The 14,101-nt window shown below is 35.2% G+C and overlaps 3 protein-coding genes across 9 annotated transcripts in view; all 3 read left to right on the top strand.

Annotated features, from left to right (window-relative positions):
• The first annotated feature begins 247 nt into the window (after nt 1-247).
• tlx1 (T cell leukemia homeobox 1) lies at nt 248-3,466 on the top strand. Of its 2 annotated transcripts, none has more exons than XM_073873302.1 (3): nt 248-854; nt 1,792-1,993; nt 3,112-3,466. In XM_073873302.1, the coding sequence occupies exons 1-3, from the start codon at nt 386-388 to the stop codon at nt 3,320-3,322; spliced, it is 882 nt and encodes a 293-aa protein (XP_073729403.1). In that variant the 5' UTR covers nt 248-385; the 3' UTR covers nt 3,323-3,466. The 2 variants fall into 2 exon arrangements, with proteins under 2 accessions (XP_073729403.1, XP_055025403.2); XM_055169428.2 differs by having other exon boundaries at nt 1,756-1,993.
• A 2,968-nt stretch (nt 3,467-6,434) lies between these two features.
• On the top strand, nt 6,435-7,719 carry sdhaf4 (succinate dehydrogenase complex assembly factor 4). Its single transcript, XM_055169434.2, has 3 exons — nt 6,435-6,619; nt 6,802-6,933; nt 7,116-7,719. Exons 1-3 carry the CDS (start codon nt 6,541-6,543, stop codon nt 7,223-7,225), a joined length of 321 nt encoding a protein of 106 aa, XP_055025409.1. The 5' UTR covers nt 6,435-6,540; the 3' UTR covers nt 7,226-7,719.
• Nucleotides 7,720-8,487: 768 nt separating this feature from the next.
• The window catches only part of smap1 (small ArfGAP 1), a 110,594-nt gene continuing 104,980 nt past the window's right edge, over nt 8,488-14,101 (top strand). Inside the window, exon 1 of one of the 6 annotated variants that reach the window (XM_073873297.1) lies at nt 8,488-8,898. In XM_073873297.1, the coding sequence (XP_073729398.1) occupies nt 8,781-8,898 (118 nt within the window). In that variant the 5' untranslated portion in view covers nt 8,488-8,780. The remainder of the gene's footprint in view (nt 8,899-14,101) is intronic. The other 5 variants (XM_073873298.1, XM_073873295.1, XM_073873300.1 and 2 more) reach the window with 5 other exon arrangements.

The following is a 14,101-nucleotide window of genomic DNA, read 5'->3' as shown; positions in this document are numbered from 1 at the left end:
GTCACTTTTTTGTTGAGTCTGTGTATCGTTTGGTTTAATAAATCACTGCGGGTTCCCCTGTGTTGAAAAGGGAATTCCACTGAATTTCATTGAACAGCCAATTGGGTCTCTCAGCTCTGAATTGGAGGCTTAATTTTACCCAGCCTCTTTGGCATTTTGATTGATGTTCCCGTTGCTTCATCCGGCAGGCTAAAGCTATAAGGGTAAAGGGAGGCAGTAAAAAAGACAATCTTCAGTAGTTCATCCTTACTCACACATACTCATGCAGTCAACGCTATTAGATAACGACAAGTCAGGACTAAACTGCGTTTTAGTTGCTGTATGATAACGTGGGTGACGTGGAGGATCCTGTAGGCTTGCAGGAGCGCGCGCGCCTCTCTACACCATGGATCATATGGGAGCGCATCTCCACCAGACGCACGCAGACACCATCAGTTTTGGGATCGATCAGATTCTTAACAATGCAGAGCAGGGAAGTTGCATGATCTCCAACCCCAGAATGCAGGACTTGGACTACGGCTTGGGGTGCATAGTCAGTACAGCCTACAATACCATGACTGGCAACTACAATGTCAATAACTCGGCTGGATACAATGGGAACTCGTGCAGCGTTGGCTCCCTCGGCGGCTCATACAACATGAACTTGAACACGAATGTTAATGGGAACTGCCTTAATTCTTCAGGGGTGATCAGGGTTCCAGCGCACCGGCCGCTGAGCAACGTTCACTCATCCATTCCCACCAGCGGTACCGCGGTGCCAAGTATGGGAAGCATGGGCACCATTAACAATCTCACAGGATTAACATTTCCTTGGATGGAGAGTAACAGGAGATACACCAAAGACAGATTTACAGGTAACAGCTGTCACACTAAACTTTTATGGGGTATTTCTGTGCTTTAGTTGTTCTTATTTATTATTACACACATAATGTGGATGCACAATTCCTAAGCTAATTTATTTATTTATTGTAAGTTGTTGTATTGCTTTTATTGTTCCTACTTCATAAAGTATCCTCATTTCAGACATTTCTATCTAAATTGTATTATAATATGGTTCTGAGATATGCGTATAACAATACAAACTACCAAAGTAACAATACATTTTTTACGCACTTTATTGATCAGACGCTGCATCTGTAGGCCACATGAAATTAGCTTACACATTCACAAGATTAATTTGGTCAGGACATGTTAATTTAAACTCTTCTTGAATGTAATGTATTGTATGTCTTGTTTTGTTTAATTAAGAATTACATAAATGCCAGGTTTGCATATTGCATTGCCAATTGTTAGTTTTGTAGGTTGACAAATTAGTTTTCTTTTTTGCACAATGTCTGTTTACGTTTTACTGCTAATTGTATATTTACATAACTGTGTATGTGATAAAATAGTCTTGAATATTTTCCTTATTCCGCATTATTGTTCAATAATAATTAAACCTAGGCTATTACTTACACAAGATATCTGAATATATTGTATTCAAAACACCTTTATATATGGCAATATGTCCGATTTCTGAATGGACAAACACATTATAGCTTATTAAATATCTAATAATATCTAAGTATTAAGATTAAGAGATATCCCTGTCTGTTTGCTTGCTTGGCTAAGCTTGTTTAATTTTTCTGGTTGTTGCATGTTGCTTCAAAAGGGCCAAATTCATTTTCCTCTGGAGATTTCATGTGCTTTTTACTGCTCGGCTCTGTCGTTTTTGCTGATTTCTCCCGCTTGCTTTCACCCTATCTCTCAATCCAGTGGCCCTCTCACCGTTCACTGTAACACGTCGTATAGGTCATCCGTACCAGAACCGAACCCCTCCGAAGAAGAAGAAGCCCAGGACGTCCTTCACGCGTCTTCAGATCTGTGAGCTGGAGAAACGTTTTCACCGTCAGAAGTACCTGGCCTCAGCAGAGAGAGCAGCCTTGGCGAAAGCACTTAAAATGACTGATGCGCAGGTCAAAACATGGTTTCAGAACAGAAGAACCAAATGGAGGTGAGCTTTTACATTTGCTGCTAAAACACATTCAAAAAGTAAATGCTTTTTATCAGTACATCAATTTTTAAATAGATACTTCACTGTGAAATAACAAACATTACTGTATGTAAAATATTTATATTTTTAAAAATTAAACAGTTTATATCCTGTACTTTTATATTCTTACTTTGACTTCTAACCAGAATTTACATAATTATTTATTATTTTTTACTGATTACTTTAAACTGATAAAAGGATAAGTAATTCTTATTACAACAGGCCTTAAGTGATTTAATCATAAATTGATGAGTTGTTAGGCAGCTGATATATGTTACATTATCACTATTGAAACTAAAATTACAGACATTTGAAACAGTTACTTTTCATAGCTTTACTGGTAGAACACTGCATTCGCAAAGCAAATGTCATGGGTTCGATTCCCAGGAACACATACACTGTTAAAATATACAGACTGAATGTACTGTTGGTCACTTTTGAAATAAAAGCCTGCCAAAATTGTAAATTTCTATTAGTTCATATAAGAGTTTGGTTTTAAAACTACGTTTTTTTTTGGCCAAAACATGTTTATTATTATGTTACCATGCTTTTATTGTGCTACTTAGCTGTATTTTTTTTAGTTATGAAGGTTTAAATCAAAACAAAGGAATTGCAGTTTAATTAATATTAATTTGAATGCACAATAAAAAAAATAGATTTGTTAAAAACCAAAGTTATCTCGTTTTTGAAACAAACTCTTGACCTTATATATTACAATAATTAACTTTAATTAATTAATTAATATTCTATTTGTCGCATTGCGCCGGCTGAGTGACAGCATAATGACAAAAAACGTGTCTTGGCAACAATATTAGAAAATAAATAAACGTGTAAAAACTGTTTAAGTGTTGTTTGGTTGACACATTTTTTACAAATTTTTTGTAGAGTCATTGCAGTTTTGCAGATTTGCTTAAAGCCTATTTTTTGTTTCCTGTATTATTCCTGCATTCACAAAATCGTTCGTTGGTACTTACTCACGCTAAATCACGCTAAATAAATATATCTATTTGAAATCATGGTTGAAATCATAATAACGGAATAAACAGTTTGCCACTTATGCTGTGATTCAAACCCTGCAGGAGGCAGACAGCGGAGGAGAGAGAAGCCGAACGACAGCAAGCAAACCGAATCCTTATGCAACTTCAACAAGAAGCTTTTCAAAAGACTATAAACCAACCTGTTAATCCGGACCCAATATGTCTACACAACAGCTCTTTATTCGCACTTCAGAACCTTCAGCCCTGGACTGAGAACACGGCGAAAATCAGCAGCGTTCCCAACTGTGATTAAGAGATTAAGACGAGAAACTTTTATAGACTTAAGAGCAACAGAAGCATTGGTCAAGACATTAAAATTACACATTATTTTCAAAATAACACTAAGTAACAGTTAACAGCTTAAAGAATTATGCTGTAATACAAACGTAATTTTTTTAAGTTGTTTTTAATTCATTCATTTTCAAAATGCAATCACAATGTAAGCTATAACCTATATGATCCTATATGATATTTATATTTCGTTAGCATTTGTTTGTACCTCATCCATATCATATTCGGTTTATTTCTTCTGATTAACACTATAAAATTACGTTTATAAATAAGTCATTTTTAAATATTCTGTAATGATTAACAGGGCCTTTTTTCCCAAAATAATATAATCCCGAAGGTAATTACAGGCTTTCACAAAAGCTTCATAATTTATTTGGTATAGAAATGCCTCAAGCAGTCACCTGCAGGACAAGCGAAAAATTACAATATCACATATTTGATGCCAATTCCTAGTCCGTAACATTTGAACCTTTCTTTTATTGATAATGATCTAAAAATATCTATACATGCATAAGACACAAACGTAAGGACATTACAAACTAATAACTAATTAGGTTAAATACAAATACATGATTTGTGATTTCTGCATAAGCGATCGTCTCTAAGCAGTCCCCATTGGACTCTGAGAGACTTGCACCACTTGACTAACAAATTAATTATCTTTGTGATTAAAATCTAATCGTTATAAAGCACCTGGTAGTTTTCATCTGCAATTGAACATCATAAGCATTAAATGTGTAAAAGTAGCCTAAATAGACATAATTAAAATATCATAATGGAATAAAATTGTAATTCTTGTAAAGAAATTCTTTCACACATGATGCCTCATTCTGTATCTAAGGTGTGAGCTTTCAGTGCAGTCAGTGGTTATCCACTGAGGCTTTGTGACTGATTATGCCATTGACAAAGATATTAAATGTAACAAAGTTCACTTTGTTACAAGGATTAAGTGCTCGACGAGAGCTGGAAGTGCGCTTTAGGGATATTATGAGGGTGTTTTATACAAGCACAAGACTTTCATTATATGGTCGGTCTTCATGCAGCATTAGGTATTTTCAATATTTTCCTCCTATTTCGTTATAGTGTGCAAAGCACGTTTCATTGCCTTCAAATATAACTAAACAATTTAATAGGACACCACGGTGTGTGTGCACCTACTTCGTAGATTTAATAATATATTTAACATTGGGCTATAATTTAATTTGTAAAGATAAACAATACATAAATTAATATTGACTAAATTGATTGTATTAAATGGTGTGATTTCGCCGTTGTCCTGCAGGTGACTACATACATTTGACATTGCATTTATCACACAATCAGTATGTGGATGGATAACATTTTGCACGCTTCTTAATTAATACTTTAAACAAAACTGTTATTTAAAAACAACATACAGGATAAATGAAATTGACCTACGGCTTTTCTTTTATAGGCTATTTGTAATAAATGAGAAACTTTTTTCTCTGTGAGGTGAAACGGAACGTGTTAAATAGATCACTTAAGCACTTGTTATACAGAAAAAAAATAAGCAATTGTTGCGACTTTCAAGAAAAAAAACCTACTCTTTGTCATATATGTTTTATATTTTCAAAGTATTTGTTGATTTTAGCCGAACAGTTTGTCTTTTCTTTTGCCTGTTTCGCGCAAATATTGTTGGGAGAATAATCGATTAATTGATTCAAATTAAAGACACAAAAAATACTATCAATGGTTTGTACCTGCACAGTACTATGCATTTATTGTCTGATCATTTTACACAATCGAAAGTGTTACTGTTATATATGCTTTTACAATTTTATTTGAAACGTACTGAAATGGAAATGTATAATGGCACGAATTTAATTTGTCTTTCACCTTTTTTCAGAGATTAGCCTATGTGTTCTTTACAAAATACAGTTTATCAATTAATACAAAGTAATCAATTCATATTGATTTTAAATTACTTAAAGCACACATAAGTTCTCGAAAGTTGAGAATGGCACTTATTTTTCATAAAAAAATATTAAATATTTACTCTTTGGGTCACTTTAACTGTTCGACTTGTTTAGCTTTTTATATTATTAAGTACCCATAGCAACGCCTTGTAAGTTTTGTTTTGTAATTTTGGATAGATCCCAGAGGGATCTCTTCCCAATGTGAATGACAGTTTTCGTCGCATGATAAATGTATATTTCTTTTCTATTGTACGAAGAGTGCAAAATGTGTTTGTGATATTAACTATGTGCAGATGTGATGGTGTGCCTAAAACTAACCAGATGCTTTTTTAAGTCCTGAAACGGAATATGGTTTACGTATCATCATATCTTCCAAAATCGTGTAACGTGTTACATAAGCGTCGCTTAAAAGGTTCCAGAACGTTTGTGAGTCATTTAGCCATTTTCAATGATCCCAATGCAAATGACAAAGACCTTATTTTCTAAGAAAAGTAAAAGTCTGACCACCAAAGCCAATGCACTCTTTGTCTTAAAATAAAATACATTTTAAAATATACTAAAATAAAATAAAATTGTGCTTTTAACATAAAATACAAAGGATAAGTCTGTTTGAAAACTGTTCATCAGAGTAACATATGTGAACCGAAATGATTACAGTGGGTAATATATTATATAATTAATATGGAAAAGATCTCTTTTGTGTCACATTATTGTTGTAGCCAATCAATTAAATTAAAATAAGAGGTATGCAGTTTTATGGATCAGATTCATTGCATGGCATGATACAGTGTTGTACGTTTATGTTTTTGTTTATTTTTTTATTGCATTTTTAATTGCTAAAGACATGTTATGCAATCACAGATACCGGTATCTTAATAAAATATGTGCTTTTTAGTTTTTCACTTAATTTTACATAGCTTTAACAGTGAAACTTTAAACCAAAAATGAAAATCAAACACACAACATAGTTCACATTTGTTATATTTGCTGAAATAGAATGATAGATTTTAACAGTCTGTGAAAATAGCCTATATAGACATTCCAGCAGTCACTTTCTCGTCAGACAAAATTTTCCTGAAAGCGTCTGCACTTTTTAAGCGCTAACACCACCCTCTCGAATGTGATTCTTGTCTCATAATGATGACGCGCGAAACGTCATTTTTCATCGTCGGAGTATTGCGGTTTTGTAATTTTCAACTGGGTTACAACAGGCAAATTAATAAAAAAAGAAGCGTCATTCAAAATGTCTCTTTTACGTGTTTGCTGTACTACAACTAGAGGTTTTGTAAACAGGGGATTGTTTTTGGAGTCGACTTTATTAGGTGAGTGCAACCAGTCATCTTAACATTGGCTGAACCAATTTGTTTGCATATTGTCAGATTCTCTTTTGCGGTCATTAACAATCGCATTAATTTTTTGGATAGTGGTCAATTACTGAGTCGCATAAAGTGTGTTTGCGATTTGCCTTAAATTTGTTCACTGTACAGTTGGATTTTTACTGCAGAATGTCAAAGAGCAGCAGGATATGGATCTGGTGGGGTGAACAAAGATAAAGAACCACTAAAGAAAGCGAAAACACCGCAAGGGCGCTTTGACATGGACGAAAATGAGTCAAACTTTAAAGACGTTCTTGAAAGTAAGAGCAAATAGAATCTTTATTATTCAACAGTAAAATAACTTTAGCATGACATGCATGAAAAAGTTAAGATAGCATATGCACATAAACTATTGTTTTTACAAAATATGCACACAGTTGCATTTGCAAAACTCACTATATTTTGATTATTATTGAATAATGTTTACTTTCTCCCTAAACAGGATTTCCAGATGATGTGAATCCAGAAACCAAGGAGAAAGGTGGTCCCAAAGGCCCAGAACCAACACGATATGGGGACTGGGAGAGGAAGGGTCGTTGTATTGATTTTTAGATCACTGTAAAAATATCCAAAGTTTTCCATTTGATCACTTTAATAGACACCTGTTAATCACTGTTTTGTATATACAAAATAGAAAAACTCTAGACCAGAAATTATTCATCACTCTTCCTGAAGTTATGGGCCTACTTTTGTAGTATGGTACTAAACAAACAATTTTGTCTTTTGTAAGTGGTTTGATTTAGCCTGTTTGAAATTTGATTCTGATATTTTTCCTATTGGAAACGGCACAATTTAATGTGTTTGCAAAGCATGTATGGTTTAATGCATGAACAAAGTCATTGTGTTTATTCATAATATTTTGTAACATTTTAAACATTTTAGGAAGTTTTAAATGTAAAAACTAAATAGTTTGAAATGTGACAAAATATTTAATAAACATTTCTGTTTATTAAACATTTTAATAAACATAATGGTTACAATTACATATATTTATTATACTTTGGTGGAAAATAATATAAATAAAATTATACATTTTGACAAAGTTTGCCCATGTCATATGAATATGTTTTATTACACTTTATAAAATACAGTGTTGCCTTTGCAGATTACACACAGACACACATGGTTGAATGTATTATCTTCTCAGGGCACAACAGTAATGCTGAAAGAGATAAAATGGCCAGCATTTACAAAAACTTACAAAGGTCATATTACAAATTTACTGTAGTGACTATGACATTTCGGCAGAAATGTAGCAGATCAATTGTAAATCTATTAATGGGGTCATTTTATTACAGTTATGGAGGTTCTAGGTATGGTTTCAAAAGTGTTTGGGCTACTGTTGTTTACAAATACTTACTGTAGTATACAGTGTATTTGCATATTTTGCATTGTACATCAGAAATAGAAATAATATAACCTATACTAATAAACGTCACTGGAAACTAGTCTGCTTAGGAATAGGTGACGTTTATTTGAACCATACCATTTGTTGCACTATGGTTTAATAACCATATTAATGTACTCAACTTGCATGCGGCTCTGTGCAGACCGATCGTGTGACATCAAAGTACAACAAGAGGGTTTCAAAAGCTGCGCAAAACGCTGTACTTTGATGTCATCGGCCGATGTGTTTGCGCAGCGCTGTATGAAGTCGAACACACCTTATATTTCTCGCAAGCTTTCCCGGCTCCTACTGTACGAAACGCATAGGCACGTCAGCAATGACGTAAATGTTAAAGTGGGATCGACATATGTACATTACTATCTAACAAAAGACACTGTCGACTTATTAAAAAAATATATTTAAAAAACGTATAGCGGCGAATAGCTTGGTTAAACCCGGAGTCAACATTTGTGTAAATTGAACTAATTTCAGTCAGTTTATCGTACCTTTCTTGTCTTCGTTTCCGCTTCCGGTCACTTCCTCCAATCGGCCATATTCCGCCGATCTGTCTGAAGTCAGCACCGCACCGCAGCCGTAAGCCCATCATAGTTTCATTTATCGGGGGATGGTCTTTCTTTTATTTCGCTTCAACTGAACTAGAGTGAATCGGGGGAAAGGCAGGTGATTTTATCCGGAGACGTTGACAGAAAACCGGCCGAGATGACGACGCGATCGGAGAGGGAAAAGGCTCAGAAACTGAACGAGCAGCATCAGGCCATTCTGTCTAAAATGCTGAGGGAGGATGATAACAAATACTGCGCCGACTGCGAGGCGAAAGGTGAGATGACCTACCTTAAAACACCTCTACTTCGCTTTTAACTGTGTGATATTTTGATGAGCGGCACTGTTATGTGGCTGTTTCGGTTTCTCAAGGCTAATGTATGTGAATCACTCAGAAAGCCATACTTGTCAAAACCTACCTAGGGCATTTAATAGACTGCATTTTTGGTCATCATTTATTATGCGAACACACTCGTGGTTTAGTTAAGAATCTGATTGCCGTTTGACACACCAGCCCATCAGTATTCAGCCATGTGTCCTTGACCAAAACATTATTTATTCATGAATGGAAAACCAGTGAGGAGTTGAACTGATCGGCATGTCTGATATACAGTGTCATCCTGATGTTTCATTGAGTCAGGTGTGATGTCATAGTTTAAGTACATATGAGGGATGAACGTGTGTGTGTACCTCCCAGCTTTGTTGCACTGAAACAAGTATGACAGCTTTGATGATCTAGGAAATAATGCTTCTGGGCACCGAGGGTTTAGAGGTGAGAGGGTTTAACTTGTGCTTGTATCTCCCAATCCATTGAAACAAGTATGACAACTTTGAGCTAATGAAAAAGTGCTTTGGGGAGATGTATTATTATACCTTTCTTGTACATATCTACCTGACAGGGTCCATTATCGTTACGTCAGTGCAGTAGTGCGTAACTCCCAATTCAATATTTAGAGCCTGAGCCAATATGTTTACACTGAGCAAATCAAATGGTGTAATTAGTAATCTTCCCTTTAGACTGCGACTATTTTCAATAATATATTGTTATGGGTTTTTGCACCTTTTTGTTTCCTTGGCAAATATTTTTTGTACAGAGAAAGCTGACCTAAAATTGTGATGTTTTTAAAATCTCATCACTTTTAGGTAGGCAATGACTAGGGGTGGGCGGTATGAGCAAAAATTCATATCAAGGTATTTTTCACTCTTCAGCCGGTATAACGGTATTACGGTATGTCGCCATATGAGATAAAACATTTTGGAGTCACACTGTAGTAAACCTTAGTTAAATTACAGACAAAATTAGTATTTTTAACCTTATGTTACTAATAAGTGAGGGATTGGACATAGATATGATTTTTTATCTTTTCCCATTTTTTCTTTTCAAAGCGCCATTGTGTGGATGGGTGGACTCATCTTCTTATGCGTATTGTCACTAATATGGAAAGTATGAAAATATGGAAATTAGTATGGTCATTTGCTGGTAGGCTATGTGCCTTATTACAATGTTTTACGCTACGTCCAACAACTTTAAAGCTGTGTGCTGTATATCTTGTGTCTGTTTGATTTATAAATATACAAAGAACAATTTTCTTTTTGTTGTTAATATGAACCTTTGATGGGAGATGCCATCTCACTTTAAATTATTATTAATCCCTGACTGCATTAATGAATGCATTAATGAATGCATTTAATTTAATTAACCAGCAGATTCACATTGCCAAAAACACTCCACTCATACGTTTTTATGCGTAAATATGCACTATTTATTGTTTAATAGCCTCTCTAATTAATAAATCTGCATTGAGAAAACGAAATTTACCATTAAAGGCTGTTTTTAATGTGTTTGGTACGTTGCTTACGTTATCCGCTAAAGCACTCTGAAAGCGCTATTCATTTAACCGTAACTCCTCAACCATTTGCGCTATCAAAAAAGGAATGGTTCCTAAAAGAAGATAAATTGCCCTTTTTGGCAAATTATGGTTTATTACGGTAATTTCTTGCTTTCCGTCATCCAATCGCTTACCTGGAGAGCGCGTTCAGGGCGCAGTAGAGAGAGCAGATCTGAGTGAAAAGGGAGTAACACCGTTAAACGACTGAAGCAGTGAGGTAAAAAAAGCCTCCTAAATGTATAACACTGTTGACGCGCTTTTGGTGCCTTGGGACTTGACAGTCCGACTGTTTAAGTTGATTTTCAATAAAGCAGTGTTGATTTTGTTCGCTTCTGGGTCCTGTTATGTTTCAGAACCTGGTAATGCTTAGGTAAGCCACGGGCTTGTTTCTCGCCAAACTCGCTGTATACACCTGAAATATAGTCTTTGGCAGGATGGTTGCTTTAGTTTATGGCATCAAATAGGGTACGACTAGCATTCAACAAGTAATGCCGTGTTTGTGACGTGCCTCCAATAGTGAAAAGCAAATTAATGCATATTCATTTCCTAAAAGTTGCTTCAGAGCTTCCTCTCTATTCACATGCATATTTTCGATAAATAAGGTTAGAGTGCTATTGTTGATATTACTGGATTATCTATTATCTAAGTTCCTACCAATAAGTTTACCTGCAGGTGTGCTAGAATAAGAACATAACCAACAAATTGTATGTTGCTTTTCTTCTGTCCTTCCATTACTCCAGATTCAGTGAGGAAGTCTTGCTGTCATTTAGTGTAAAGTCGTCTTCTGTTTTTTTGAGACCATGGCAGAAGGCAGTCCTCAGCTCTTTAGTGATGTACCAGGCCAGAACCTCCTCAAGAGTTTCTCTCTACTTTCTTAGGCTATGTTTACATTAATGCGTTTATGCTTTAAAACGCGTTACTTTTGCTACGTTTACACCTTTCATCTACACTACATCACCGTTTTCGACCCTCATAAACGGATTCGTTCGCAAACGCTGAAGACCCTGTTTTAGTTTGAGAACTCAGACGTTGCTCTGAGTGTAAATGAACGTAGACGGAGTCTTATGTAAACGAACAGCTGATATTAACGTGACAGCGCATCATTTTCAAAGTAAAAATTATTTTATTCAGGTAAATGTTGGTTTGCAATGGAGGTTTTGCCAAAAATAGCAAACATCTACCAACCAGCTATTATAAACGCTTTATCGGATTGTTTTAACATGTATCCTTATAGATAATGTCTGTTTTATATTAAAGTATTGTTGGGTTTAATGTGTTTATGTTTTGTTTAAATTTAGTTAGCTTACGAAAGACAGACTGTAATTTTATAGGCCATATATAGGCGTTGCAAAGGCCAATATGAAGGGAGAATTGTAATGGGTCAGACATTATTTTCCAGTTTAATGTAAGTTTTGTTTGCTACTTTAAATGAATTTCGTTTCAGATAATTTGTCTCTTAATTTTAATCGATGTTTTGTTGATAAGTTTGTTGAATATAAATTAATAAAAACAATAAACTCAACGTCATTAATATAATGCTTGTTTAGGCGCTTGGCTTTTAGCTATTTGTGTGTTGCTAGCGGAGGACGTGCACGGACCTCGCACACTTTTAAAAATTTATGCATTAAGCATTTCTGGTAGGCTAAAGCAATACTTCACTTCTTACTATATTTTGATTGAAGTTTGCATTTGCTAAAATTTATTTTTGCTTCAAGTTCGCTACTGTTTAGTACTGTTCACTTGAATGATTTCTTTTTAAATCATAAAGACCTTTCTGTTTAGTTATAAAATCAAAACTAACCTATTAATCATATGAATATGTTGTAGGGGGAGCTAGAACAGTATAAGTGTTTATGTTTTGTTTAAATTTAGTTAGCTTACGAAAGATAGACTGTAATTTTAAACGCAATATAGGCGTTGCAAAGGCCAATATGAAGGGAGAATTGTAATGGGTCAGACATTATTTTCCAGTTTAATGTAAGTTTTGTTTGCTACTTTAAAATGAATTTCGTTTCAGATAATTTGTCTCTTAATTTTAATCGATGTTTTGTTGATAAGTTTTGTGAATATAAATTAATAAAAACAATAAACTCAACGTCATTAATATGATGCTCGTTTAGGCGCTTGCGCTTTTAGCTATTTGTGTGTTGCTAGCGGAGGACGTGCACGGACCTCGCACACTTTTAAAAATTAATGCAATGAGCATTTCTGGTAGGCTAAAGCAATACTTCACCTCTTACTATGTTTGATTAAAGTTTGCATTTGCTGACATTTATTTTTGCTTCAAGTTCGCTACTGTTTAGTACTGTTCACTTGAATGATTTATTTTTAAATCATAAAGACCTTTCTGTTTAGTTATAAAATAAAAATTAACCTATTAATCATATTAGTATGTTGTAGGGGGGAAGTAGAACAGTATAAGACTTTCCCAAACACATTTTTATAGGTTCAAAAATAGTGTCTGTTATAGTTGCCAGCAAAGGACCCATGTATGACTTTTTGTCAATATCGCACACCCCTAGGCTGCGTAAACGTGCAAAGGTAAGCTATTATTAGAGTAATAAGTTATTTTACACTTATATGCGCATGCCCAGTTACGTGATTGGTCATGTTTCATGCGTTTATGGTGGTGTATAGTGTGGATGAAGATTCTTTTAAAAATGCCAGTATAAACGAGGATCGTTTTCATTTTAAAATGCCGTTTTAAAACGCAAATGCTCTAATGTAAACATGGCCTTAGACAGACCAGTTTCTTTTACTCTGAGCTCTCTAGTTTCTTAACAGCAGCCACACCTCACTGCTCATATTGCCTGACCTCAGTCTCTCTCTTTCTCTTTCTGTCTCTTACATAATGCCAGTGATAAAGGGCTGGAGTTTTGTAGCTTCATTAACCCTTATTTTTGTGTGACTGTCAGATCTGCCAACCTGTACGCATTTTGCGTATCAGGTACACATTTTATCCTTAAAGGGGACATTTCACAAGACTTTTTTAAGATGTCAAATAAATCTTTGGTGTCCCCAAAGTACATATGTGAAGTTTTAGCTCAAAATACCATATATAGCCCCTTTGTAGGTGTGAGAAAAAATGTGCCGTTTTGGATGTGTCCTTTTAAAGCAACACTATGTAGTTTTTTTACCTTTAAATAATGTCTCTAAAATTATTTCAGTAATAGAACAACTTTTAACTGGACAAATTGTACTGTTGCTGCAACCTGAGCAGTCTCCTAGCTGCTACAAGCACACTCTGAAAGTCGAGGTGGAGGGTAGAGCACACATCCCCGCCCCTCCCCCTGCCTGCAGAAGAGTGTCTGATACCAGGCACTGTTGCGCTTTTCAATAGAGCCCGACCGATTTATCGTTTTGCCGATTTTATCGGCCGATATGAGCATGTCGCAGATATATCTGTATCGGCGTATAAGCCGCAGATATGAAGCCGATATGAACGTTCCTTACAGAACACATTAAATGCTTTTGAAAGATGTAAGTACTTGTTTGTCCAGCAGAGTGCGCCCTATTGGTTGCTAATGGCGACTCAGGTCACTCACTGTAGTGACATCAGCCAATCCCCCACCCCCTTCACTTCAGTCAGTC

Source organism: Misgurnus anguillicaudatus, chromosome 11 (assembly GCF_027580225.2).
Source record: "Misgurnus anguillicaudatus chromosome 11, ASM2758022v2, whole genome shotgun sequence".
Taxonomy (NCBI): domain Eukaryota; kingdom Metazoa; phylum Chordata; class Actinopteri; order Cypriniformes; family Cobitidae; genus Misgurnus; species Misgurnus anguillicaudatus.
Note: the sequence above shows the minus strand (reverse complement) of the source record. Positions and strands in the feature narration are given on the sequence as shown.

Bases quoted from the DNA above. Each gene is read 5' to 3' on its own strand.
- tlx1 (XM_055169428.2), top strand. From the start codon at position 386: ATGGATCATATGGGAGCGCATCTCCACCAGACGCACGCAGACACCATC. The intron at 855-1,755 runs GTAACAGCTGTC...CTCTCAATCCAG, and splicing joins CACCAAAGACAGATTTACAG to TGGCCCTCTCACCGTTCACT. The intron at 1,994-3,111 runs GTGAGCTTTTAC...CAAACCCTGCAG, and splicing joins AACAGAAGAACCAAATGGAG to GAGGCAGACAGCGGAGGAGA.
- sdhaf4 (XM_055169434.2), top strand. From the start codon at position 6,541: ATGTCTCTTTTACGTGTTTGCTGTACTACAACTAGAGGTTTTGTAAAC. The intron at 6,620-6,801 runs GTGAGTGCAACC...TTTTTACTGCAG, and splicing joins TTTGGAGTCGACTTTATTAG to AATGTCAAAGAGCAGCAGGA. The intron at 6,934-7,115 runs GTAAGAGCAAAT...CTCCCTAAACAG, and splicing joins CTTTAAAGACGTTCTTGAAA to GATTTCCAGATGATGTGAAT.